The 23,904-nt window shown below is 45.8% G+C and overlaps 2 protein-coding genes across 7 annotated transcripts; one reads left to right on the top strand and one right to left on the bottom strand.

Moving 5' to 3' along the window:
* Nucleotides 1-7,995: 7,995 nt before the first annotated feature.
* On the bottom strand, nt 7,996-12,015 carry nup35 (nucleoporin 35). 6 transcript variants are annotated; one of them, XM_086091299.1, is made up of 9 exons: nt 11,880-12,014; nt 10,765-10,929; nt 10,499-10,617; nt 10,373-10,424; nt 10,183-10,309; nt 9,540-9,609; nt 9,332-9,460; nt 8,211-8,333; nt 7,996-8,132 (listed from the first exon to the last, which is right to left on the bottom strand). In XM_086091299.1, the coding sequence occupies exons 1-9, from the start codon at nt 11,980-11,982 to the stop codon at nt 8,055-8,057; spliced, it is 966 nt and encodes a 321-aa protein (XP_085947425.1). In that variant the 5' UTR covers nt 11,983-12,014; the 3' UTR covers nt 7,996-8,054. The 6 variants fall into 6 exon arrangements, with proteins under 6 accessions (XP_085947425.1, XP_085947426.1, XP_085947429.1 ...); XM_086091300.1 differs by having other exon boundaries at nt 10,183-10,291; nt 11,880-12,013; XM_086091303.1 differs by having other exon boundaries at nt 10,183-10,291; nt 11,607-11,934.
* A 647-nt stretch (nt 12,016-12,662) lies between these two features.
* On the top strand, nt 12,663-22,434 carry dnajc10 (DnaJ (Hsp40) homolog, subfamily C, member 10). The gene is made up of 25 exons (XM_086090978.1): nt 12,663-12,774; nt 13,950-14,196; nt 14,870-15,032; nt 15,114-15,164; nt 15,430-15,512; nt 15,599-15,730; nt 16,292-16,385; nt 16,465-16,542; nt 16,622-16,665; nt 16,760-16,825; nt 17,401-17,466; nt 17,553-17,642; nt 17,754-17,864; nt 18,645-18,759; nt 18,830-18,957; nt 19,056-19,172; nt 19,858-19,959; nt 20,076-20,136; nt 20,267-20,361; nt 20,446-20,579; nt 20,662-20,715; nt 21,352-21,499; nt 21,576-21,698; nt 21,777-21,881; nt 22,176-22,434. Exons 2-25 carry the CDS (start codon nt 13,966-13,968, stop codon nt 22,185-22,187), a joined length of 2,403 nt encoding a protein of 800 aa, XP_085947104.1. The 5' UTR covers nt 12,663-12,774; nt 13,950-13,965; the 3' UTR covers nt 22,188-22,434.
* Nucleotides 22,435-23,904: the final 1,470 nt, after the last annotated feature.

Genomic DNA, 23,904 nt, shown 5'->3' with positions numbered 1-23,904 from the left:
AACAAAGACCTTCCCAAAATGGAGTCAAACAACGTGTCAAGTGCGCGCGTGCAGACAGGAAGTGAGACACAAAGCGTTTGTTGGCACTTCCTGTTGCGGGGCGGCCCCACGTGAGGGTGCGAGATGAAAAGATCAAAGGTACCTCACAGTGCAACGCGGCGCCATACAAGGAAGCCACAAATTTAGCCCAGCTCACTTCCTGTTTACTTTCTGTTCACTTCCTGTTCACTTCCTGATGCAACTCTTCTTTTTGTCCCAAATACAAACAAAAATAGGTTCAATCCCATTTCAGTCATTTTCAAAATGCACAAAGCGACTACAATCAAACCAAGGGCAGTGGAAAATAATAATAATAATAAAAATAATAATCACATGGACAGTCTTTCAAATGACGCCAGTTTTGTTGCATTCTTGGTATTTATAAGTAAAAGCGAAGATTTCAATTCAATAGTTGGTTTTGTTCTAAAGAAACGACATTTGTGTATATATTGTAAATGCAAAAATCCAAAAAAAAGATTATAAAAAACCCAAATCATATTTAATGCCAGTGACTTCCTGATGAAAATGGGCAAAAATGTTGATCAATCATTTTAGAAGTTTGCAAATGTCTTCTTCAAAAATCGTCGGTCGGCTTTTATGGACGACTCCTGCAACGGCGGACGCGAGCGGCTGAAATGCAACAAAAAAAAAAGTCAAGTTCAACAATTCATGGATTAATTGTCACAATTCATGGAATTGTTTATGAATCGATGGACTGTTGCACTTTACGTCGTCTCGAACAAAACCCACTCCTGATTTCAAATGAGGTCACGTGATGATGTCACAAGTCTCACAAACACAGGAAGCCAAGTATGTGTTTAGTCACTCCAAATCCTCACTCTGCCCTGCAGGAGGTCACCACCTCAAAAGATGTTTTACATCTTGGATTCGTCCCAAAAATACATGATGACGCGCGCGCACACACATTCACACACACACACATTCACACACACACCGACGGTGTCCTGATGGTAGCAATTAGCAGACGTTATCATGGCCTGGAGACATTACAAGCTGTTATACCCCCCCCCCCCCCCCCACCAAGTCCCCCTCCCTCCGCCAAGGGACATGTGACTCCATCATATACATCACTGAAGAAATATTTACACTTTTTTAAGAATGACCTACTTACACTCTATATACAGTATATTTGTGTGCGCATGTGAGTGTGAGAGAGGAAGTTGCCGCAAGAACGTGGCCATATATGGTCAAACAGGCTTATCACTGGTCTGCATCTGATCAGACTAATCAGTAGTCAATAGATATGAAAAAGAGCAGGGACACAGGCTATTAGCTATTAGCATTCCTTAGATAACACACACAGTTTCAATGTCCTGCTGATGCTTGCTGTTAGCTTCATGTTGCTAACGGAAATGTTAGTTTGCGCTGTAATTGCGGCTCTTAACAAGGTCAGTTGATGCTAGTAGCTAGCCTGATGATGCTAGGCCCTATACAGTATGCATACTAGTAGCTAGTTAGCAGTTAGCTTGGGGTTGATGCTGACAAAGGATGGCTAAGGATGCCGGCGCATTCCGGAAGGCCGGGAGGTCGGAAATGTCCCACCGGGAGACCGGCGCGTCCCCCTTCAAAGCATTCCCGTCAAACGTCAACAAAAAACATGGCCGCCGAGCGCACTTGGCTACTTTGGCTTTGTTTTCTGTCTGCGACGGCGGCGGCGAGACGAGCGACGTACAACACTGACTGGCAAACGTTCGCTCCGATGCTAGCTGTTAGCGTCACGATGCGAGTTGGCGCATGCGTGTGTAAATGTATGTGCGCTTGTGCGTTTATGGGAATGAGAGTGCGTGCATGTTGATGTGAGAATGTGTGTGAGAGGAAGGTGGGGCGGGCTTGCGGGCGGGCAGGCGGGCGTTGTTGGGAGGGGGTTTCATCCTGAATGTTATCTTTCAGTGCTTGCGACTTGCTTATCTCTCGCTACATAAACACACGCACGCGCTTCTAACGGTCATTTGAGCACTTCCGTCCGTTTCTTCTTCTGTGGTGAGTTGAATTCCTTCTGAGACCTCGCGCATTCAAAACACTGAAAACGCGTTTTTCTTTTGTCTTGCAAGACATTTGTCGTCCACACGAGCTGCAAACCTCTCAAATGTGGTCCTTCTTCTTTGCTCTCCGTTGGCGTTTGGCAAAGCAGCTCGACGGCGCCACCCGCTGCTCTGGCAAGGAAACCGACGCGTATGGATGGCAACCGCATGTTGTGACGTTTCGCTGGCGCCATCTAGCCGAGCGGGTCGGAAGTGCACTCGTATTTCAAGGCAAAAGAATTGCAAGGGAATGTGCCTTAAATGACACTTTAAGGTCTTTTCTTGTCTTTGTTTATTTGATAAAAAAGTAACTCAATTCAACTCAAAATGTCCATCATAGCCGTTTAGATTGTTGGAACACAAGTTTAAGCGCTGAGTACCTTATTTTACACATGGACCAGGTATAAAATAAGAATGTTTCTGCAGCACTTCAAAGTTGTCTTCCTAAATCCTAAATGGCTATATTAGACATTTTAAATTGATTTTTTTTATTTAATGGGGAAAACCATTTTTCAAAAGAAATGAAGACAAAGTACTAATTTATCTTTCTTTCTTTTTTTTCCTCATCTGAAAATCGATCCGATCCGAACCGTGACTTTTGTGCACCACGAGACAGAAACAATGAAATCATCCTCAGTTCGTATCGTGAATCGTGAATGACGTCAACATGTGACACTATTTATTAAAAAAAAGTCATGTTAAAAAAAAGTACGTTTTCAAAACACAAATATTTCCTCAAAAAAATTTGTATGATTGCGGATATATGGGAAAAAACTACTTTAAAAAAATGTATCTTTGCAAAAAGTATATTTTGACAAATTTGCCTAAAGTGATATATTTCATCAAGTCATAAAAAGGTGATCAAGTAAAAAAAAAAAAAAGTTGTAGAAAAGTTTTTTAAAAAAGCACAAAAAAAAAGCCCCAGGAAACTCCACATTCAAAACAAACACACAGCGCTTATGATTGACTTTTTTATTCTTATTTTTATTCTCCAAATTGAAGTTGTTGGATTTGTTTTGTAGTTGGCGATGTCCTGGTGTCGGTCAAGAACATGCGTTTCAGTCCCTCACGTCCTGGCACAGGAAAGATGACATGCGCGTACGCGTTTGAGTCACGCTACGTCAGCATCTTGTTCACGGTGTGAAGCAACACGTGTGAAGCACTTGAACAAACACCCACGCAAGCGTGGGAAACCCTGCCAAAGGACAAAATGTAGAAAAGGTGTCAAAAGCCACATCAAATATTTGACACATCCCTTTTTGTGCTTATTGTCACTGGGGGGCCGTCAAGTTGAGGTTCGAGTCAGAAGTGGGGTACATAATCCTAATGAATAAATGAATAGGAATGAGAAGAAAATCATTTCATTAGCAGTAAATTCACATGAAACGCATCCTCCGCTGCTGTTTAGGTGTCTTATTCTGTACAAGCTAACAGCTAACCAGCATCCTCAAGCTTACAACTAGCTAACTCCCTCGCTAGCTCCCCTGGTGTTGGGTCACCTGCTAGGGAGCTCGCTAGCTAGCACCTGGGGCTAAGGCCAAATTGTGGCAGCGTTTTTACTTTCTGGACTTGGATTTGCCACCTCTGTCAAACAAGTACTATCACCGGGCGAGCCACTAGCATCCTCCTGCTAACAACAAGCACCGACTATCACGGCAAGAAGTAGCATCCTTAGGCTAACAACTTGCGCCCGAAAGCTGACAGCCAACCGGCATCACCCCAGCAGGCCAGCCACAACAATTAGCAGGCTAACAATTAGCCTCCTCTTGATGAAGTGTACCGTCTGTTAGGCTAATAACAAACATCCGCGAGCTAACAACTAGCATCAGCAGACATCGAAAACAACTTATTGATATAACAAATAGACGTGTACGATGCAATTTCTATCAATCAACACAAAATGCTTTTGCGTGCGCGTGTTTGCGGCGGCGGTCCCCGCATGGTCACCTTGCCAGAAGCGGAAGATTCACTTCCTGCCCGGCACAATGGCGCTTGTTCCAGACAAGAAGTGATCGAGGACTCTGATACAGGAAGAGACGAATGCGGGTCAACGAGCGTGCGTGCCCTCGGCTGGGTTAGCAGTTAGCGTCGAGTCAAGTCACGCACGCGGAAGCTTTTTCATTCGCGAGGTCGTCTCTGGCATCTTAGGGAAACGGAAAAGTTGAAATTAGGCCCACTGCCATCAAATTCAAGGCCCGGGGGCCCAGATCTGGCCCGCGACTTCATTTCAGGTGGCCCACAAAAGCAAATCGGGTGTCGGCTTCTGGTTTCTTGCAATTGTAAAATTTTTAAATATCCTTTTAAAAAGTTGTAAATTAAGAAGATTAATTCTGGAGGCGGGGGAAAGGTTGCATATTGCTATTTTAAAAAGAAACCTCAAATTTATTAAAATATAGTATATTTCTATCAAAAAGTTGCACATTTCTAGCCTGGCAAGCCACACCCACTTTTGACTGCGATTCGGCCCGGCTCTAAATGACTGGGCCGATCAAATGTGTTTCTTTGTTGCGACATATTCTTTTAAACTAAATTGTGTGCCCCCCCCTCCCGCAATTTTTTTTAAAATGATAAATTAAGTTGGATAATTGAACAAAATAACTAACTAAATAAATAAATACAATTCTTTTTGGAAAGTCATATTTGCACTAAAATTGTAAATTAAAAAAGGATATTCCTGAAAAAGTTGTACTTCTAGAATAGAAAAGAATAGCATGTTGCTGAAAAAAGTTATATTAAAAAAAAGTTGCAAGAAAATTGTAAAAATAAATAAACAAATAAATAAACTGAAAAAGTTACATGTCCACCCGTGTGTGACGATGGTATTGTGACAAATGCACAAATTCTTTCAGTTTGGTTGTGCCTGTGACCCCCCCCCCCCCCCCCCAGCACAACCACACACACAAACGCACGCACATCCCTCAGAGCACGCCATAAAAGATGTCACGATGACTTTTTCTGCTTTCAGATAACAACACGTCAAAACATTTGCTAGCTTGATGCTAACCAGAGCGCATACTTTGCATACTGGATGCAATACGCACACGCTAAAGAATGACTAGCTTCCTCAGGTTAGCAACTAGCATCCTCAAGCTGTTGACTGGCTGGCTCACATAACAGCTAGCGTCAACAGGCTAACGAGCCCAATCTTGATGCTAACGTGCATCTTGAGGCTAAAAAACAAAACATCCTTGAACTAATTGCTAGCTTGCTCAGGCTAACAACTAGCATGTTCAAGCTACTACTAGCAACCTCAACCTACGATCACCACGATCATAACTCGCGTCACCACGCTAAACAATCAGCATCAGTAGATGTCAACAACAATAATGTGTATAATTACGCAAGCATGTGGGCTAAACAATTTTCACTGGGCTTTGTCATTTGAACGTACTGCAAAGTCATTACAACAAATTGGTCAAATGAAGGCCAAATGCTAACATAGCATCTCCCTTCCCCCCCCAATAATACTACGAGATCATGCCAAAATTATGCACATGCAAGCCATGAGGCATTATGGAAATTTAAAAAAATGGTTTTAGCATTGAGCCTAGATTTAGTTTTACGAATACGTTCAAACGACTATCAAAATGTTCAAACAACTTTGCAGTACGTTCAAATGACGTTTCCAAGACATTTAAACCACTTTATCAAAATACATTAGCATTTTTTCCAATAATCCCACAGGCTAATGCCAAAATGGCGCATATGCATGTCAATCGGCCTGTAGCATGATGGGAGAAAAATGCTATGTTTTTAGCATTTTGCCTATGCTTTACCAATATGTTTGAAATACTTTATCAATACATTTGAACAACTTTATCAGTACGTTCGAACAACATAGTTGTCAGTCAAAATTGTTTGTACTCCACACTGGTAATTTTCCACGCTTCCCTATAGAATGTCTATGAATAAACACAAGCACACTTTTGTACATCTGTATGAGTGTGTGTGCGCCATCTTCGTAACAGCTTGTGTTGCCTGTGGGATAACACACACGCGCACGCACGCGTACACACGCTCAGTGCTGCAGGCTTTGAACTCATTACTGACCCAACATATGGACACACAGACGTACACTCACACACGCGCGCGCACGCACGCACGCACACACACACACACACACACACACACTCGCATCAAATGTACGCGCACATGTTTGTGAAGGATGCAAAACGTTTCCATGGCGACAAAACTGGTCAAGGACACGGGAGGAAAGCGTGACAGGATGCCAGGGGTCACCACTTCCTGTTTGGGTTCAAGCGCCAAATTGCTGTCAACCAATCGCAGCGTGGCCTGATGCCACTTCCTGTCTGTTAGGGCACGCCCGCCCCCACCCCGCACATTTGATGCAAATGTGCGTTTGAAGGCCGATGTTGTTTTTCAAGTCAGAGCAGCTGGCGTGACCAGAGGTGTTGCCATGGCGACACAGAAACGTATGACGCCCGCACGCATACCGAAGCATCTGTCGCGTCCGCGGGACACACTGACGCCTTCCTAGCTAACAATTAGTTTTGTCACAAAATGCTCATGTTTTGTTTTGCACTAAAAAGTTTTGTCTTCATCCGTTGAAACACGGAAAATGCCACAAGCACAGAACTGGCTGTACCTAATGTATTGTCCGTCCTTTGGCTTTTTCTCTCATTAGTGGCGTAGGCAAGCGAGCTTGGTGACGCATTAGCGCCACCTACTGATCTTGTCTTCTCCCTGCAGGGAAGTCAACGTGAACTGACGGTGGCGGATGTTGTGAAGGATGCCGCCATCTACAGGTGAGGATCTGAAGTACACTTTCATACGAGAGAACCACTGATCTGAATGTCTAGCTGGATAGCCGGTAGGCCAAAACTTTTGAAGCCGCGAGGCCGCCATATTGCTCTACCCAAGAAATGTTTTTGACAGTTGAGACAGTAACTTTGTTATATATAAACAAGAGGACTTCAGACATTTTACAACTTGCCATAAATACATGTATAAATTATATGCTTAATGGTGTTTACAGGAGGAAACTTGTATACTTGTCATTATAGCTGGAATTCAACAAAAGATGCCTCTGCCAAATCCAATATTGGGGTCTAAATGCCTACGAGCTGTATATGTCTAATCCGTACGTATACCGTATAGTTTAGTCTGCTCGCGTGATGGGAGGAGCAAGATGGCCGCCCTGTGGCTTCAACGTCATATATTCAGATCAGTGGCGAGAACTCGCACAAAAACACGAAATGCAAAAAAAATATTACATACTAAACACCTGGAATGTCAAAAACATGTAAAACATACATTTATGTTTATAAAAAAAAAAACATTGAAAATGCATTAGGGGCAAGAAATGGCAAGTAAATTAAAACACAAAAAACAGTTAACTCTAAAACATGCGGAAGACAAAAAATAAAATGTACAGTATTTAACATAGCAACAAACTCATCATTAATCCTGCTCGCTGTCTTTTGGCGTCGCTCGCCGGCCTTCACACCAGCTGCCAAGTCGCTGATGCTCGCCGAGATGCTCATTCGCAAATTGGTGGTTGGCTTGTGAAGTGTGGTCTCTCTGAGCCACCGTAGCGTTAGCGCTTTGACATGCATGTGCTTTGGCTACGTTCTACGATGAGCGTCATCTAGTGGTCTTGAAGGATCATTTAGCAGCTAGCATGCGTGGCTAAAGGTCAACGAGTGAATCATTTGTCAGCTGGTTGATATGCTACTAAAATATGATCAAAACATTTAGCAAGCACATGCTCATTGAACAAAATGACTAAATATTTGTGGGCGGGACTTCCTGTTTGGCACACATGCAGGTCAACAGCAGCTTCTAGTGGCCACCAAGAAAACACTCCTACTCCATCATCTCATATCATGTACAAACTTTATTTCAAAAATGATACTCAAAAAGAAGTGAGACCACACACGCACAGGCACCCCCCCCCCCCCCACACACACACACACTCCTCATCCAATCAGTAGCTGGAGTCCAGTGATGATGTCACCATCCAAACATGTACTCCATGGCCTTGGAGACGAAGCTGTCGTCTTTCCTGGGTGTGTGTTTGTCCGTCACCACCTACGCACACGCACACGCACACGCACACGCACACACGGTCATCACACAGTCATCATGCGGTCGTATTTGCAAGCGTACCTGGTAGTCGCTAGCGGTGTTCCTGTAGGTGGCGCTAAGCGGTCTGATGGCCGAGCGTGGCGTGCAGGGGAGGGCGGAGTTCGCCAAAGGGGAGGCGGCCATGTCGCCGCTGTCCATCACACTCTGGCACGCAAAACAAAACACGCAAAGGTCACAACGGATATTCCTTGACGCCAAAAGGGAAAACATTGGCCTGAAAACATTACAAAGTATATTGCATAAGAAGAATAATGAGCATTTCAAATTTGTGACATCATGTTCACTTTTTCTTCTTTTTTAGTTTCCAAACCGCAACAAAAAGTGGATCAGAAGCTTGTCGTCAAAAGTTTTGTGAAAACCTCCAAAAATTAAAAGTTTCCAAAAGTTTGCTCCAGTTTTACAAAAACTGCAAAGTTCATCTTTCACTGATGTCAACAGTTCAAAACAAACCCGTTCGTCTCTTATTGGCATTTTTCAAAATGGCGCATGCCCAATTTGCGTCAAAAGGCTTTGCAACGATACATGCGACCACGCCCGCCAATCACAAACGCATAAATGTATATTAGACCCCCCCCCCCCCCCGGGTCGATTGAGAGTCCAATTATTAGTACCATTTTGAATAATACAAAAACACTTGAATCTTGTGGATTTTTTTCTTTTTATCTTTCTCATCAAATTGTCACAAAAAGTGCAGAGAGCAGCCAACAACAAATTGCTTTTGCTACAGTAAAAAAAAAAAAAATAGTTGTCCAAAATGTTATTTCGACGGAAATGTTAATGTTCCGCTTCCTTTGAACTTGTAACAAAAACATGACGAAATCTACAATTGTTACCAGTTGGCAGATTTTCTTTTTTTTTAAAGGCCGATGCCACCACGCATGAATAATGCAAATATCGGTGCCGATAATCGGTGCGCCCGCGATGGGACGAGCCGAGGCTAACGACTTGATGCTAACCGCCTGCTGGCCATTCATCTCATTATGCGCGCCGGTGCCACCGTGTCATCACAACATCCTCTTCTGACCATCACACTTTTTGGCTGACTTCGAAACGGGGGTGGCGCCTGTCGGCAGGTGGCAGCGCCCCGTGCCGCGCTCCATTTGGAAAAGTCACAGCAGACGCACGCACGCACATGTGCTGACCTTGTCGATGCAGGGTTTGACGCCCACCATGATGGCGTCCCCGAACACTTTGCCGTCTTTGGACAAAGCTTTACGAGCCTGAAGTCTTGACTGGTACTGGAGATGCATCCAGTTGCCGGGAGACGCCATCTACACACATATGAATGATTGTTGACCTCAAGTGACCCTTCCACTGTAAACGGTGTGTGCGTGCGTGCGCGTGTCTTACAGTGTGTTTGAGGACGTTTCCATACTGAGCAAACTGCAGCAGGATGTACGAGGCGGAGGCTGGAGGGAAGCTGACACGCCACAACACACGTGAGTACACACAAACAGGAACAATAAATCAGGGGTGTCCAAATCCGGTCCTCGAGGGCCACTCTAATACATATTTTCAACGTTCCCCTCCTCCAACACACCTGATTCAAATGATCATGATCAAGCTTCTAGCCGACGAGCTGTTCATTTGAAGCAGGTGTGATGGAGGAGGGAGGCATGGAGGCCCTTGAGGGCGGGAGTTGCCCATCCCTCAACTATTTTGTCAAGGCTGAATGAAGAAATCGGAATGATGTGGAATGGAATGTGTGTGTGCAAATGTTTGCTATATTGGAAATTGTTGGCCAGGTGAATGTTTTGAATTTCAAATGGCAACAATGATGTTATAAATGTCCTACTTGCGGAGTTTTGGATTGAAATGTTGAATTTTGGCAACAATTTTGGAATGAGAAAAATAAAAGCCGTGAAGGTGTGCATTTCGTGGAATGCGTTCAATTTGGAACCATGTGAATCGGATGATTGACGTGGAAGTAAATGCAAGTGAAAAACAACGGGCGGAAGAAGAACGAGCAAGCTATTGTGCCAATTGATCAGACCCGAAGACGGTGACCCAGGTCTGGTCCAGAAGGTCTTCGGAGGACAGAGCTTCTCCCTGACTGTAGAACGGGTCCACTTGAGCGGGCGACAGGCACAGCTGCTGCACGCCTGAAAACGCCATCGCTCCTGTGACATCATAGCCTGATGATGACGACGATGATGATGATGATGACGATGATGACGACATACCTGAAGTGGACGCCTGGCGTGCCGACGCCGGAGACGGCATGCTGGGGAAAGACTGCAGGCGCACACGCAAGAATGAGCACACGGCAATCGTGATTGGAGGGAACCACATGCTGCTTCACCGCCAACCTGTCTGTGAGCGCTGAGGGGCGTCGCCACGGTCACCGGTCCGTCGTGGATGCTGCGAACCGGCGGGGCACCGCTCTTGTCCTTTGGGGTGGGCACCACCGGATGCAGGCTCGAGCCTCCTGCGCCGCACACACACTATCGTCAAAATACACACACACACACACACACACACACACACACACACACACACACACACACACACACACACACACACACACACACACACACACACACACACACACACACAGGCTTTTTCTCGCACACACCTTTGAGCAAAGTGCTGTCCAGAAGGGGCGCGGTCACACTGAAGGGGCGGGGCTGGGGACTGGTGGGTGCGGGCAGGTCGCCCATCAGGAAGCCCGGCAGGAACTGAGCGCCATGGGCGGGCTTGGGGGAGGTCGGGGAGCCCAGAGCCATGGGTTCCGATCCCACTGAGGACGCACGCAATTTCCACTCACTTTCACTTTTCTTGCCGCGGTGGTGAAGTGCTCTCATTTGACGGGCGGATCTCACACATGTAGTGCGCTCATCCCGACCCCACATAGTGCTGGTCCAATAGAGAACCGAAAAGCAAAAGCGAGCGCCAAAAGATTTCACTGCGTCACCACGGGTGGATGCAGCATTTCCTCAACAAGCTTGTCAATCGTCAAACAATTTAGCTGAACATAATAATACATAAACCATCAGATGCTAATGTTGCTAATGCTAATCAGCGATAACAATGGCCAAACGACTTAGCCGAACTTCACATTAAAGATGTTATCCGAAGCTAATCTTGCTAATACACGTCAGCCATACAATATAGCCCAACACTATAGTTTAATCTCATTGCTAACGCTAATCTGCACCACCCCGCTGCAGCTCTGCTTACCTTGTGGCTTTGACAGTGCTGCTGTGCGATTAAACTAAGTCTGTAATTCTTGGTCCTTGGGGTACGTTGACGAAATCGTCCCACAAAGATGTTAATAAGACGCCTGGGAACTCTTTTAAATTGTGACAAAACTGCAAAATGTCTCCTTGAAGCTAACCAACTACGAGTAAGAAAAATATGGATAAGAATCAATGCGCACTTGCGCAGTGGGTTTAATCTTGCTAAAAGTGGACTTACCTTGGAGCTCCATCACGGTCTGGTAAACGTTGGTTTGTTTTTGGCCGCGGATTTCAAATGACGGGAAGTGACGCCGGGCTAACGCCGAGCTAACACGCTAACACGGCTAGCGGTGCGCTAAAACGTGTCAAAGCGCCGGACGTGACGAGCTTTTCGGGCCTGATCGTTGACGCTCAACTGTTTCGTACAAAGAGGCCTCTTAATCCGAAGTGTAACGAGTCCAAATGGGTCGGAGTTAAGAGGTTGTGTCGGTTCGGCGTAGCGTGAAGTTACCGTCAGTCTTTGCCTGTTTGCACACCCCCGGAAGTAATGTAGTTATGCCGCATTCGAGGAAAGTGGGAAGTCGGATTTTTCCACTGATCTGCTGATAGCTCATACACACCCGTGCAAGGCGTTGAAGCCACAGGCAAGAAAGGCCGGGGGGCGAGGTCACAATTATTTTGAACAAGTGTACTGTATATGCTGCTTTGAAGACCCCCTTTTTTTTAAATAAAGACCCCCTTTTTTTAAATATATATATATATATATATATACATATATATATGTATAATATATATTTTTTAAGTCAGAAAAGATGCGCCCAAGGACCCTGTGCGCTATGTTTATCCACAAAGGCTCCATAACAACGACTCAACATCATGAAACACGTCTGTTTTTAAACGAAAGTGTATTGATTTTAAATATATAAATATTTATTATATTAAATTACGATAAAAACATTTGGTAATACCAGTTTGGCGAAAATATGCGTCCTTTTTTTTAAATGCACGTGAACATGACAAACGTCAAATGAATCTCACCGGAAAAACATAGTCTCTCCACTTCCGTCGAATCAACGCAATGAATAAAATCTAATTGTCGCGAACGTAACCGCGGAGAATTTTGATTTGGGAACCAGAAGAAAAGAAATATTCGTGAATAAAAACAAACAAAGACATGACACGTTTGTACGTTGTTCTGCTGGCTATCTCAATATCTCTGCTCTTGGCAAACTATTTTTTATTTTATGTTGAAACACATTGGAAGGAAATGAAGCTCTGGCGACTAACTTGATACCGGCGAGATCCGTGTCCGTCTGCTGAACAGGATCCTCACAGCTTCAAGACGACAGCAACTTTTTTACGTTTTTAAAGTTGCACTCTTCAGCAGCCATAACGCTCCAACTTGGGTAACCATTCTTAGCTACGTGTTCTGTAAAATGCTATCAAAAATGTCTGATAAATTACTAGAACGCTTAAATTGACTACGAAGCCGCGAAGCTAGTTAGTTAGCTCAATTAGGTGCATTGACGTCACCACTTGTTAGCTTGTTTTCACCAATCTTGCTCAAATGCAGCAAACTCAGGCGAGCGCCTAATATTTTGCAATACGTTTAGAGACAAGTTGATTCTTATTTTTATTAAGTCTGAAAATCGAGCAATGGGTTTCATATATGCACATTGGCACCTGTTATTTAAAACAAACTGCTCACCTGTCAAACGCAACTGATGTCCACGTAAGCTTTTATTTATTTATTTACACTCACTGATACAAACATGGTCTCCCTGGCGGGGAAGCGAGCCCACGCCAACCTGCATCGCAGGCAAGTGACAGGTACCGCTCCGCCACCTGGAGCCCAAGTCCACGTCAGGTGTTGTTGCTTAACTGGCTTCCTTCTGAGCTTGGCGGTATGCTGCTCATACGCCATTTTAGAGGTCACGTCATCGAAACATGTTGGAAAGCAGAAAATATTCAGTGCTCCCTCAGGTACTTTCAAAACGTACACCTACGCGACAATATACACGCTGTCACATTCAGGTAAAGCTCAGTTAATCACCTCTCCCCTAGAAATTCACAACTTGCCTCATGAATAGGTTAAATTAGAAAGAGACCCATCTTTTTTTTCATGGTTGATACTACGATACTGATTATTAGTAGACAAGGAGGCCGATAATATTTGCTTGCAGTTGAAGGGACCACATTGTTGTCCAAATTTTGGGTAGCGTCATGCTAACATCAACACTTGACAGCTTTTCAGATTTTGCAGAATGTTAGGGTTTTTTAATCTTAAAAAATTTAAACAAATACATTCATGAGTTGTTAATATTGTTTTAAATGATAGCCGTATGAAATGTGTCCACAAATATACGAGTACTGTAAAAAATTGTCATGCAATAAAGACGGGTCAAACAAAAATGAACAAAAAAATATTTATATCATGAGACTTGAAAATGTTTGAACAAAATAATGATGATGAAAGTTGTACATTTTGAAGTAGCCTCGACTGTTCCTGTTGCGGTCTTGCAAGGATGTCAGCTGTGCACTGAGGCACTCTAACTCCCGTTGTCTGTTCTTTCCGTCGCAGTTGTCCAGCGTGCGCAATGTCGGGACAGGAGACACGGTCCGAGCCGGCGTCGCGGGCTCCGAGACTTGGTCCGGCCGGCGGCCTTCTCGCGCTGCTGCTCCTCGGCGCCGCCCTGCTGTCGGCCTCCGTCGGCGCGGCGGGCCGCGACTACTACGAGCTCCTGGGGGTGGGCAGGGACGCCAGCACCCGCCAGATCCGACAAGCCTTCAAGAAACTGGCGCTCACCATGCACCCGGACAAGAACCCTGTGAGAATTCCCTCCTCCAACACACCTGATTCAAATGATCAACTCATCAGCAAGCTCTGCAGGAATAACAATAATAATAATAACGCATCAGACTTATATAGCGCTTTTCTATCTAATCAGATACTCAAAGACGCTCCACAATAGTTGCATTATTTGTGTGCTCACACGTTGACACTGTGGTGGCGGGAAGCTACTTAAGTAGCCACAGCTGCCGTGGGGAAGGCAGGCTGACGGAAGGAAGCGTGGCTGCCAGTGTGCGCCTACGCCCCCTCCCACCACCACCAAACATTCGCACCTTCCATACACCAGTGTGAGTAGCGCTGGAGGACGCTGTCGGTTTCCCTCCAAAATCCTTGACAATGCTGATGATAAAGTCACCTCATAAAATATGACCATCTTCCTCCTGAAATGATTTTTTCCCTCAAACCTCATATATTATAAATTGATTTTGGAAAAATACCATTTTTAATTCCAAAGAAATGTGTTTATCACTTGAAAAACAACAAACTTGCCACTTGTTCTCTAAAAAAAATCGGAATTGACCATAACATGATTATTATGATTTTTTAAAAATCAGAACATTGATGCCACTTTGAAATTGCTGGCGGTACACAGCAGTTGCGCTGAATTGGCGTTTGTATTCTGAGGGTTCGGTGAAATCAAATGTCTCCAGGGAGACGCGTCGGCCCACGACAAGTTCCTAGAGGTCAACCGGGCCTACGAGGTCCTGAAGGACGAGGACCTGCGCAAGAAATACGACAAGTACGGCGAGAAGGGGCTGGACGAGCAACAAGGGAGACGGTACGAGAGCTGGAACTACTACCGCTACGACTTTGGTGAGTTGGCGACGGCGCGGCCTTCGGCTCACCGAGAAAAATCCAAACCGCGCTTCAAACCTTTGAAATGTTCTCCGGCAGGCATCTACGACGACGACTTGGAGATCATCACGCTGGACAGTGCGGACTTTGGTAAGAAAGCCGATCCTCCAACTTGCATTCGTTCATCTTCCAACTCCAATTAATACTTTGTCATTTTCACATCATTTATCTTTCAATTGACTTCATAAGCATTCCGCTGTTAGCGTTCGGCTTTCAGCATTCCCGCGCACTTTCTGCAGAAATTGCACTTCGTCTGGTTCCAACAAGTGTCAGTTGTAGCCGTAATGGACTTGTTAGCATGTGCATGCGGCTTGACGATCGTGCACGTGTGCTGATTATTGATTGTGTGTTTCAGAGGCGGCGGTGAATTCCGGAGAGATCTGGTTCATCAACTTTTACTCTCCGCGGTGTTCGCACTGTCACCAGCTCGCTCCCACGGTAATGTGCATACACCGCATGCATGTGCACACACACACGCACGCACGCACACACAAAGCGATGATATGCATGTGTGTGTGCGTCAGTGGCGGGAGTTTGCCAAGGAGATGGACGGCGCCATCCGTATCGGGGCGGTCAACTGCGGCGACAACCACCACTTGTGTCGGCGCAAAGGCATCGGCAGCTACCCAAGCCTGGTCATCTTCACGGCGGGAAACGTATGCTACGTGTTATGCAGTCTAGAATATCTGCATTTTATTCTTCATGACTCGTTCTTCACCTTTCGTGCTCATGTTCTTTGCATTCCTCATGCTTGTCACATTTTTCATGACCTCATCTTCATGGGCCCATATTCGATTCTGACGCCGTGAGCAAAACGATCGCCTTATTCAAATTGCAGGCCTTTTTTGAAAAACAAATATTTGGCTAAATGAGAAGGTACATTTTCATTGAGCACAATCTGTTTTATTGTTAAACAAACGAAAGCATAACGTTAACATTTTTCTTTTCAAATTTTCTTCGTAAATCGCAGTGTCCCATCAGTGGTGAGCTATTTCTGGAACAGACCCGTGGGCTACTCATGTTGCCCTTTGGGCTAACTAGTGTAACCTTGCCTTCGCAAGATGTATTCTCGCGTTATTTCCCCCTGAATCCATCTTGTTGTTCAATGTTGATCAAATTCTTGACGTTCTTCACGTTCCTCCTGCTTCACGTCGCCATGTTGCTCACATGCTATTATTTGTCTTCACAACTGGGGCTCGTTTTGTCTGACCCGTCAGAAACCTGAGAAGTTCCATGGCGAACGCGTCAAAGACAATCTGGTGAGCTTCAGCATGCAGTTCATCAAGACCAGCGTCTTGCAGCTGTGGCAAGGTGAGCCAAGCGCGGCGCCGGTCCGACGTCCGTCCATTGATGGCTTGCGCGTTGTGACCCGCGCGGGTGTCGTTGCCAGGCAACGTGTTCAAAGAGATGGAGAGCGCCTTTGCGGCAGGCGTGGGCTGGCTCGTCACCTTCTGCGCGGACACGGGAGGTAAACCCGCGCGCGACGCCTGTACGCTAACTGATAGCTTAGCATGTGCTGACCAGGCGCTTCTCTGCCGCCTCGACAGATTGTCTGGAGCACAGGACCCGGCAGAAGCTGGCGTCCATGCTGGTAAGGACGCTCGTCCCTTTCCACGTGCTAAACGCTAACCTGATGAAAAGGCAAATGCTGAAAAGAACGCGCGTGTGCGTGCGTGTTTGCGTAGGACGGCCTGGTGAAGGTGGGCTGGATGGACTGCAGCACTCAGCCGCAACTCTGTGACAGTTTCCAGGTAGATACGAACATGGTGAAAAAGATGCACAGAAAAATGGAGATTAAGACAGAACGTCATGTATGCAAAATGAGGGCTGCGCAATTTTGGAAAAATGAGCCATATGGGTGGTGAATATTACATTGTCGCTATTTTTGCATCCACCTCAAGAAATAATGTCTTTATTATTATCTCATGAAAGAGATTTTAAAAAAAAATCAGTTGGAAAACTGAGCAGCCTCAATATATTGTCATCTAAAAAGTTATTTGGTGTTCGGAATGCCCGAGATGAGTTTCTCCAGTGCTCGTCCGAGGTTGCATCTGATTGGAGTGTGCGACTCCAACATGAAACGTCTTGCGAGGGCCGTTATCATCATGATGGCAACATGTGTGCAGTCGTCATGAAGAAGTGTACATGCAGAGAAAATGAGAAAAGTCAACAAAACCCTTCACATACACACATTTGAAAGTGATTGAATAAATCCATCCATTTTTTTGAACTGCTTATTCCTCACAAGGGGGGAAAAAAAAAATAATGAAAAAAAAAAATCTTCCTCTTCCGTCCCAAAATACTGCAAGTTTTGTTTGTGTTGCAGGTGACCGGCGGAGCGACTGGCCTGTTCCCGCCAGGAAGCGCTCTGGATAAGGAAGGCAGCGTGCTGGTGAGCATTACAGCCCTCCATTGACCATTGTGTTAGCATGTTAGCATGTTAGCATGAACGCACGTGTAAACCGAGGCTTGTTGCAGTGGCTGAGCACTCTGGACAGCCGGGAGATCTACACGCGAGTCCTCCGGCACCTGCCCGACTTGCAGCTGCTCACCGCCGACAACTTTCACGTAAACGTCGACGCCTTCTTCAAATTGAATCCCGATACCGATACGCGGCGTCGGCCCGCAAATGCCGCGCTCGACGTGATCACGTGACCTGCTGTCCCTTCCCGTCCGCAGTTGAAGCTGGCCCGCCATCGCTGGTTGCTCACGTTCACGTTCGGAGGGCGCGGCCAAAGCGCGGACGAGTACAAGAAGCTGCAGGCCTTCCTCCGTGACGACCACATCCAGGTGGGGCGCCGCCTTCCGCCTTCCTCGCACCAGTGTTCATTTCGTCAACAAAAATCATTTCCGCAACGCACATTTTTCACCGGACTAAAACTCGACTAAAATGGGACTAAATCAGTCAAAAGAAAAAGAAAAGACAGTTTTCTTTTTTCCTCGACTAATGAAGACGAGACCAAAATGTACTTGACTTAATAAAAACGGGGCTAAAATCGATGGTCTCTGCTAATCTGTCACCGTCACACAGTCATGTGACACACGGTGACACACCCCCTTTCAAATCTGCAGTTAGCGACATGCACAAATGCATGCGACAGACGAGGTGGATTCGCGGGGGGAGGTTAAAAAAAAAAGTTATAACGTAACATGAATCCAACGGCCGTAACGTTCCAACAATAATGTTAATCCCACCGCTAACTAATGCTGGCTAGCTTACTAGCTCGTAGCATGCAGCCATAGAAGCCGCTTGTTGATATACTGGAATTGCGTGCCAAGTTGTTTTTCATCAAAAAGGTTCAAGAAAATTTGATGTGAAATTGTTTTAGATCTGAAATGTTCAAAATGATCTGCTGCCCCCCCCCAAAGGATTGGCCTGACTAAAACTGGACTAAAACGTTGACAATTTTTTCTTAACTAAAACTTGACAAAATAAAGACTAAAATGCTATATTTATAAAAATGGACTCACAAAGGAAAGTGGACTAAATTGAAACTGGCTGATAAAATGAATCGTACTGTCAGCTAGCGTGTGACTGTGACGCGCGTGCGCGTGCGCGTGCGTGTTTAGGTGGGCCGGGTAGACTGTCTGGTGGACCAGCAGCTGTGTCAGTCCATGTACATCCACAAAGCCTGCGTGGCCGTCTTTAAAGGCCTGGGAGTCCACGACTTTGAGATCCATCACGGTCAGTCCGGTGGCGCTTTTCCGGATCCCTCCCCCCTTCCTGGTGTGCTGACGCGCGGCCTTCCCCGCAGGCAAGGACGCCGTGTACAACATGATCGCTTTTGCCCGGGACAGCGTGCGGGCTCACGTGACCACGCTGCGGCCCGACAACTTCCCCGCCGACAGGAAAGAGCCCTGGCTGGTGGACTTCTTCGCCCCCGTGAGTCCTCGTCGGATAGAGCAAGAAAAAAAAAAACGCCACCCTCGGAATTGAACCTGCCGTTTTGTCAACATTTTGTGGTTGTGTTGGCGTGACAGTGGTGCCCTCCGTGTCGAGCGCTGCTTCCCGAGTTGAGGAAAGCGTCCATCCAGCTGGCGGGACGGATGAAGTTCGGCACCTTGGACTGCACCATCCACCAGGACCTCTGCTCCATGGTGAGTGAGTGGCCGACGTCGGTCGGCCATCTTGACGCACCTTGCGCAACACAAATCCATCAAATCCGTTTCATTTATTTATTGGAAATAATACAGTGAACATCATTACATGTACATTCGACATTTTTATTTGGTTGATTTGACTGTAAATAGTCATGTAAAACAATAACGTGCACAAATATATGTTCAACCTTTTGTATTGAGTTTATGACATAATTCTAAATAAAAATGGAAAATATGAATAAGAAAAATTGTATGTACATTAAACTTTTCGATTTTATTAAATAATCCGTTATATATATATATATATATATATATATATATATATAATAAGTTATATATAAGTTTATAATATTTTTTTTATTTACAATAAGTAACAAATCATTATAATTTCTTTATTCCTTTTTTCTTCTTTTTTCTAATTAATGAAGTAATTATTTCATAAGTGTTAGGTTATTAAAGAATTGTTTTACTCATTTATTATAATTAATTAAATAATGAATAAAATAAAATGCACAATTTTGCATACAGTGTACAATGCCATTTTTGTTGTTTATGTGGAATAAATCATTGGTTTAATGAATAATGAATGCAATTTAAAAGGAGAATGACAAGTGTTTGAGCATTTTTGCCGTTAATCTGAAATGGGACTGCCGCGTCTGACGCGTTTGTTGTCGTCCGTCAGTACAACATCGACGCGTACCCGACCACCGTCATCTTCAACGGATCTTCCGTTCACGAGTACGAAGGACGACACTCGGCCGACGGCATCCTGGAGTTCGTGCAGGTGCCGTCTCCTCGTCCCCGTCGTCACAGGATGACGTTCATCAACGACTCGTGTGTGCGTGTGCGTGCGCGTGTGTGTGTGTGTGTGTGTGTGTGTGCGTGCGTGCGCCCCCGCAGGACCTGGTCAACCCCTCTGTGGTGGTTCTTGATCCTTCCAGCTTTGCCGATAAAGTGACAGGTGTGTGTTACGCCGCGCCGTCCGTCTCCTCGTCTTCCTCACGTCCTCGCCTCGCTTGTCTCTGTCGTTAATAATAAGAATCAATAAATCTGATTTATGTAGCACTTTTCTATAACGTCTTTTCGTTCAGGGTTAGGCGAAGGTGAAATATGGGCCATCGATTTTTACGCACCCTGGTGCGGTCCGTGCCAGGCTATGCTGCCCGAATGGAGGCGCATGGCGCGGGTACGGATGATGCATACACACACACACGGACACGCACACTCAGATGGCTCCTCTTGTTCCTTGACGTTGTGTGCGTGCGTGCAGATGTTGTCCGGCCAGATTCTGGTGGGTTCCGTGGACTGCCAGCGCTTCCAGTCGTTTTGCCAAAGTCAAAACGTGCACTCGTACCCTGAAATCCGCTTGTACTCCGGCGGCAGCAGGACGGCCTACCGCCACACGTACGCGTTTCAACACGGCGCGCACGCCACCGCGACAGCGTGCCACGCGTGACGTGTTGATGTGTTGCGTTTTGTTGTGCAGGACTTACAACGGCTGGCACAGAGACGCGCACTCGCTGCGAACGTGGGCACTCAGGTAGGCCGCCGAAAGGAAAATCCGATTCTTCAGTTTGAATCTAAAAAAAGCGATTTGCTTATCTTATATAAAATCAATGAATTGAAAAGTTGTGCTTTGGAAAACTGCAGTTGCTCAAAATTGAAACATTTCTTTTCAACGTAACATGCTCTATGTTCAAATACATCTTCAAAAATATGATTTTAAATCAAAACAAATCCTGAAAGGTCTGATTAAATATTTACATATTTTTAAATAATTGCATATTTGTATTAAACTTGAATTAATAATTGGCAACTTATCGAACTCTAATCAATAATTGCAAGCCATCCCCCCTCCTGTCGCCGTGCGGTGAATTGGGCTGTAAATTCCGACTGCCTGTGAAGGTGTCTGAATGTGATTGGATGAGCCAATCTGTGGGATGGACCCTGAGCAAAAGTCAGGAGTTGTCATTGATCGGTTGATGTCTGTCGATTGGACGCACATTTGGGTCAAAAGAAATTCAAAGAAAGAAAAACGGAAAAAAATACAAAATAAATGCTTTTCATTTTAAAGATATTTTTGCCCAAAACCCTAAAACAAACCAATTGTGCACAAATGACTCCTCTGTTGACGGATTGACCGTGTGTGTGTGTGTGTGTGTGCGTTGACGTGCAGCGCGTTGCCCAGAGTGTCGCTAGACCTGACGGCAAACTCCTTCCGGTCTCTGGTGCTGGAGGCTGACGAGCCTTGGGTGCTGGACTTCTACGCCCCGTGGTGTGGACCCTGCAAACACTTCTCCCCCGAGTTTGAGGTTGTGGCTCGGGTGAGACTCTTCTTTCTCTCCTTCTCCGCCAGCAATCAGAAAGTGGGCGTGGTCTAAACGCCAGTGTGATTGACAGGTCCTGAAAGGGGAAGTGCGGGCCGGTAAGGTTGATTGTCAGGCTCATCACCAGACCTGTCAATCAGCCGGAATCAGCGCCTACCCCACAGTACGCTTCTACCCGCGCCAGGACGGCAACAGGGTGAGGACAAGCAAGCGCGCACGTGCACACGCACGCGCACGCGCACGCACTGACTAACCACGAGACGTGCGTTGACAGCGCCCACACGGCGGTGAGAACATCAACAGCCGCGACGCAAACGCGATTGCGGACGTCATCAGACAGAGACTGCAAGGCTCGTCGTCACGGTCGCGCAACAGGAAGGTGAGTCGCCGGCCAGGAACCACGGTGACCCCCCGTTTGTGGCGGCGTGCGCTCCCGAGTCCCCAGCCAATGCTTTTACCCCTCCTGCGCATTTTAAAGCTTTTCGAAGACTCGTATTTTTTGCCATCCAGTTGCATTGGAAGAAAAAAAACATTATCTGATGACAGCCCGCTGTTAGCCTAATGCTAACGTTAAGTGAGAAACGCCATAGACAGGCTTACAGGAATTAGCGTAGGCTCGATGGTAATTGTAAAGCTCCAAATAACGAGTGTGACGTGGGTTTTGTCCCCTCAGGACGAACTGTGACGGACGGGATGGGACCGACGCGCAAACGCTACCCAGGCACTGATAACACACTGGACTCTGTTATCGGCTATTTGTGCCTTGTTTTTAGTTTTGTTTTGTTTTAATATGGACGTCTCTGTGGTTGGTATTTACTCTGTGAGATAAAACTAGGAGACATTGTTACTGATGCGCGCGCGCACACACACACACACACACACACACGCACTCCTGAATGTACACAAATAAAACCATAATATTCCCAAACTCCTCCTGGCGTCATCTTGGCTTGGTCGTGATGTCGCGTAGCAACAGCACGTCAGGTGAGTCAACGTTTTGGTGTCCTTCATCGATTTGGATGTTTGCGTCGTAGCACTCAAGTCAAAAGGCGTGTGTGCATGATTGTGTTCTACGTTCTGCTGTATTTTGTAGTGGTTCGAGAAGACCACAAAAGGCTTCATTAGCCTTTCAAAATGTCATCGAGTTCTCTTTGTTCAGATATGGTCGCACAAAACGTCTTGCCAAAATGTTGTTTACTTCCAAAGCATGTTTTTCGTCAGGAAATGACTAGATCAGGTCACAAACTTTTTCCAGTGTTTCCCATGTACCATACATTTTTGTCGTCCAAAAAATATTATTATTATTTTTACCATTAGTCACAACATATAAGGGCAAAAATGCCGTCAACACATGACATGCTACTTCCTGCATGTGTCCACATGGTCAATTCTGCTTGTGAGCAGCAGGTGTCGCTGTTGCCCTGGAAAGACTCACTGACACGTGTGACCTCTGGGATCACGTTTGTTGTGTGTCACGTGACGTCTTTTGTATATGTTTTTGCATATCTTTTTTGTGTGTTTGTGTTGTGTTTTTATTTGTGTGTGACTCTTTTTTTTTTTTTTGTCCTGTCATAAGAGAATCCAAATTAGAACCCGCCCCCAAGGATGGCCGCCTCATGTCACAGGAGAGATGGCCCGAACTGGAGCCGTGACAAGACAAGTGAACGACTGATTGGTATGTAAACCACAAGGCACAACAACCCCCCCCCTCTCTACTGTGGACCACACCCAAATAAAGGGACTCCACAAGTCAAATTTAAAAGCCTTTGGGCTGAAAGGTGAAACGTTTTGGACAAGCAAGAAGAGTTGCGTTGCCTTGTGACAGGCTGAGGCGAAACAAACGCCACATGACGCGTGAAGTTGGCGTACAAGGTCCTTGCGGCCCATCATGCATCACTGGTGTCCTTGGGCAAGATCCTGTTTGCGTGCTTGTTTGAAATGTGTGTGCGCCTTGAATCGAACCTTTCAAGCAGCAGGGACAGGCCGGGCCTTATTCCGGTCCCGGGTGGCGTGCCAGGCCAGGCCAGGCCAGGCCAGGCAGGTGTGCGCTCGCTCACTTGAAATGGACGAGCAGGAGCAGGATGAGGAAGATGATGAGGATGAGGAGGCAGCGCAGCCGTAAATCCCCACCGCAAACATTTTCTCTTCCCTGGCGGGGCCGAAACGCAGCTGAGAAAACACGGCGGGAAATGAAGGAGGTAGCAAGCGCACACACACTCGCTGCTGTTATGTTAGCGTGCAAATATGCGGAATTATGTTCTCTTCCACTCCAAACACAAGCTATTACTTTTTATTTGCCTTTTATTGTTTTTTTATTTGACCTTTTACTGGAAGTGGACTTAATATGATTAATGGCGAGTCCTCCAATTTCCGCCCACACACAAAGAAGAGAAACTTTTTTT

The sequence above is a fragment of the Leptonotus elevatus genome, chromosome 12 (genome assembly GCF_054856555.1).
Source record: "Leptonotus elevatus isolate MCC_2025b chromosome 12, RoL_Lele_1.0, whole genome shotgun sequence".
Taxonomy (NCBI): Eukaryota; Metazoa; Chordata; class Actinopteri; order Syngnathiformes; family Syngnathidae; genus Leptonotus; species Leptonotus elevatus.
The sequence above is the reverse complement of the archived record's forward strand: the minus strand, read 5'-3'. Positions and strand labels throughout refer to the sequence as shown.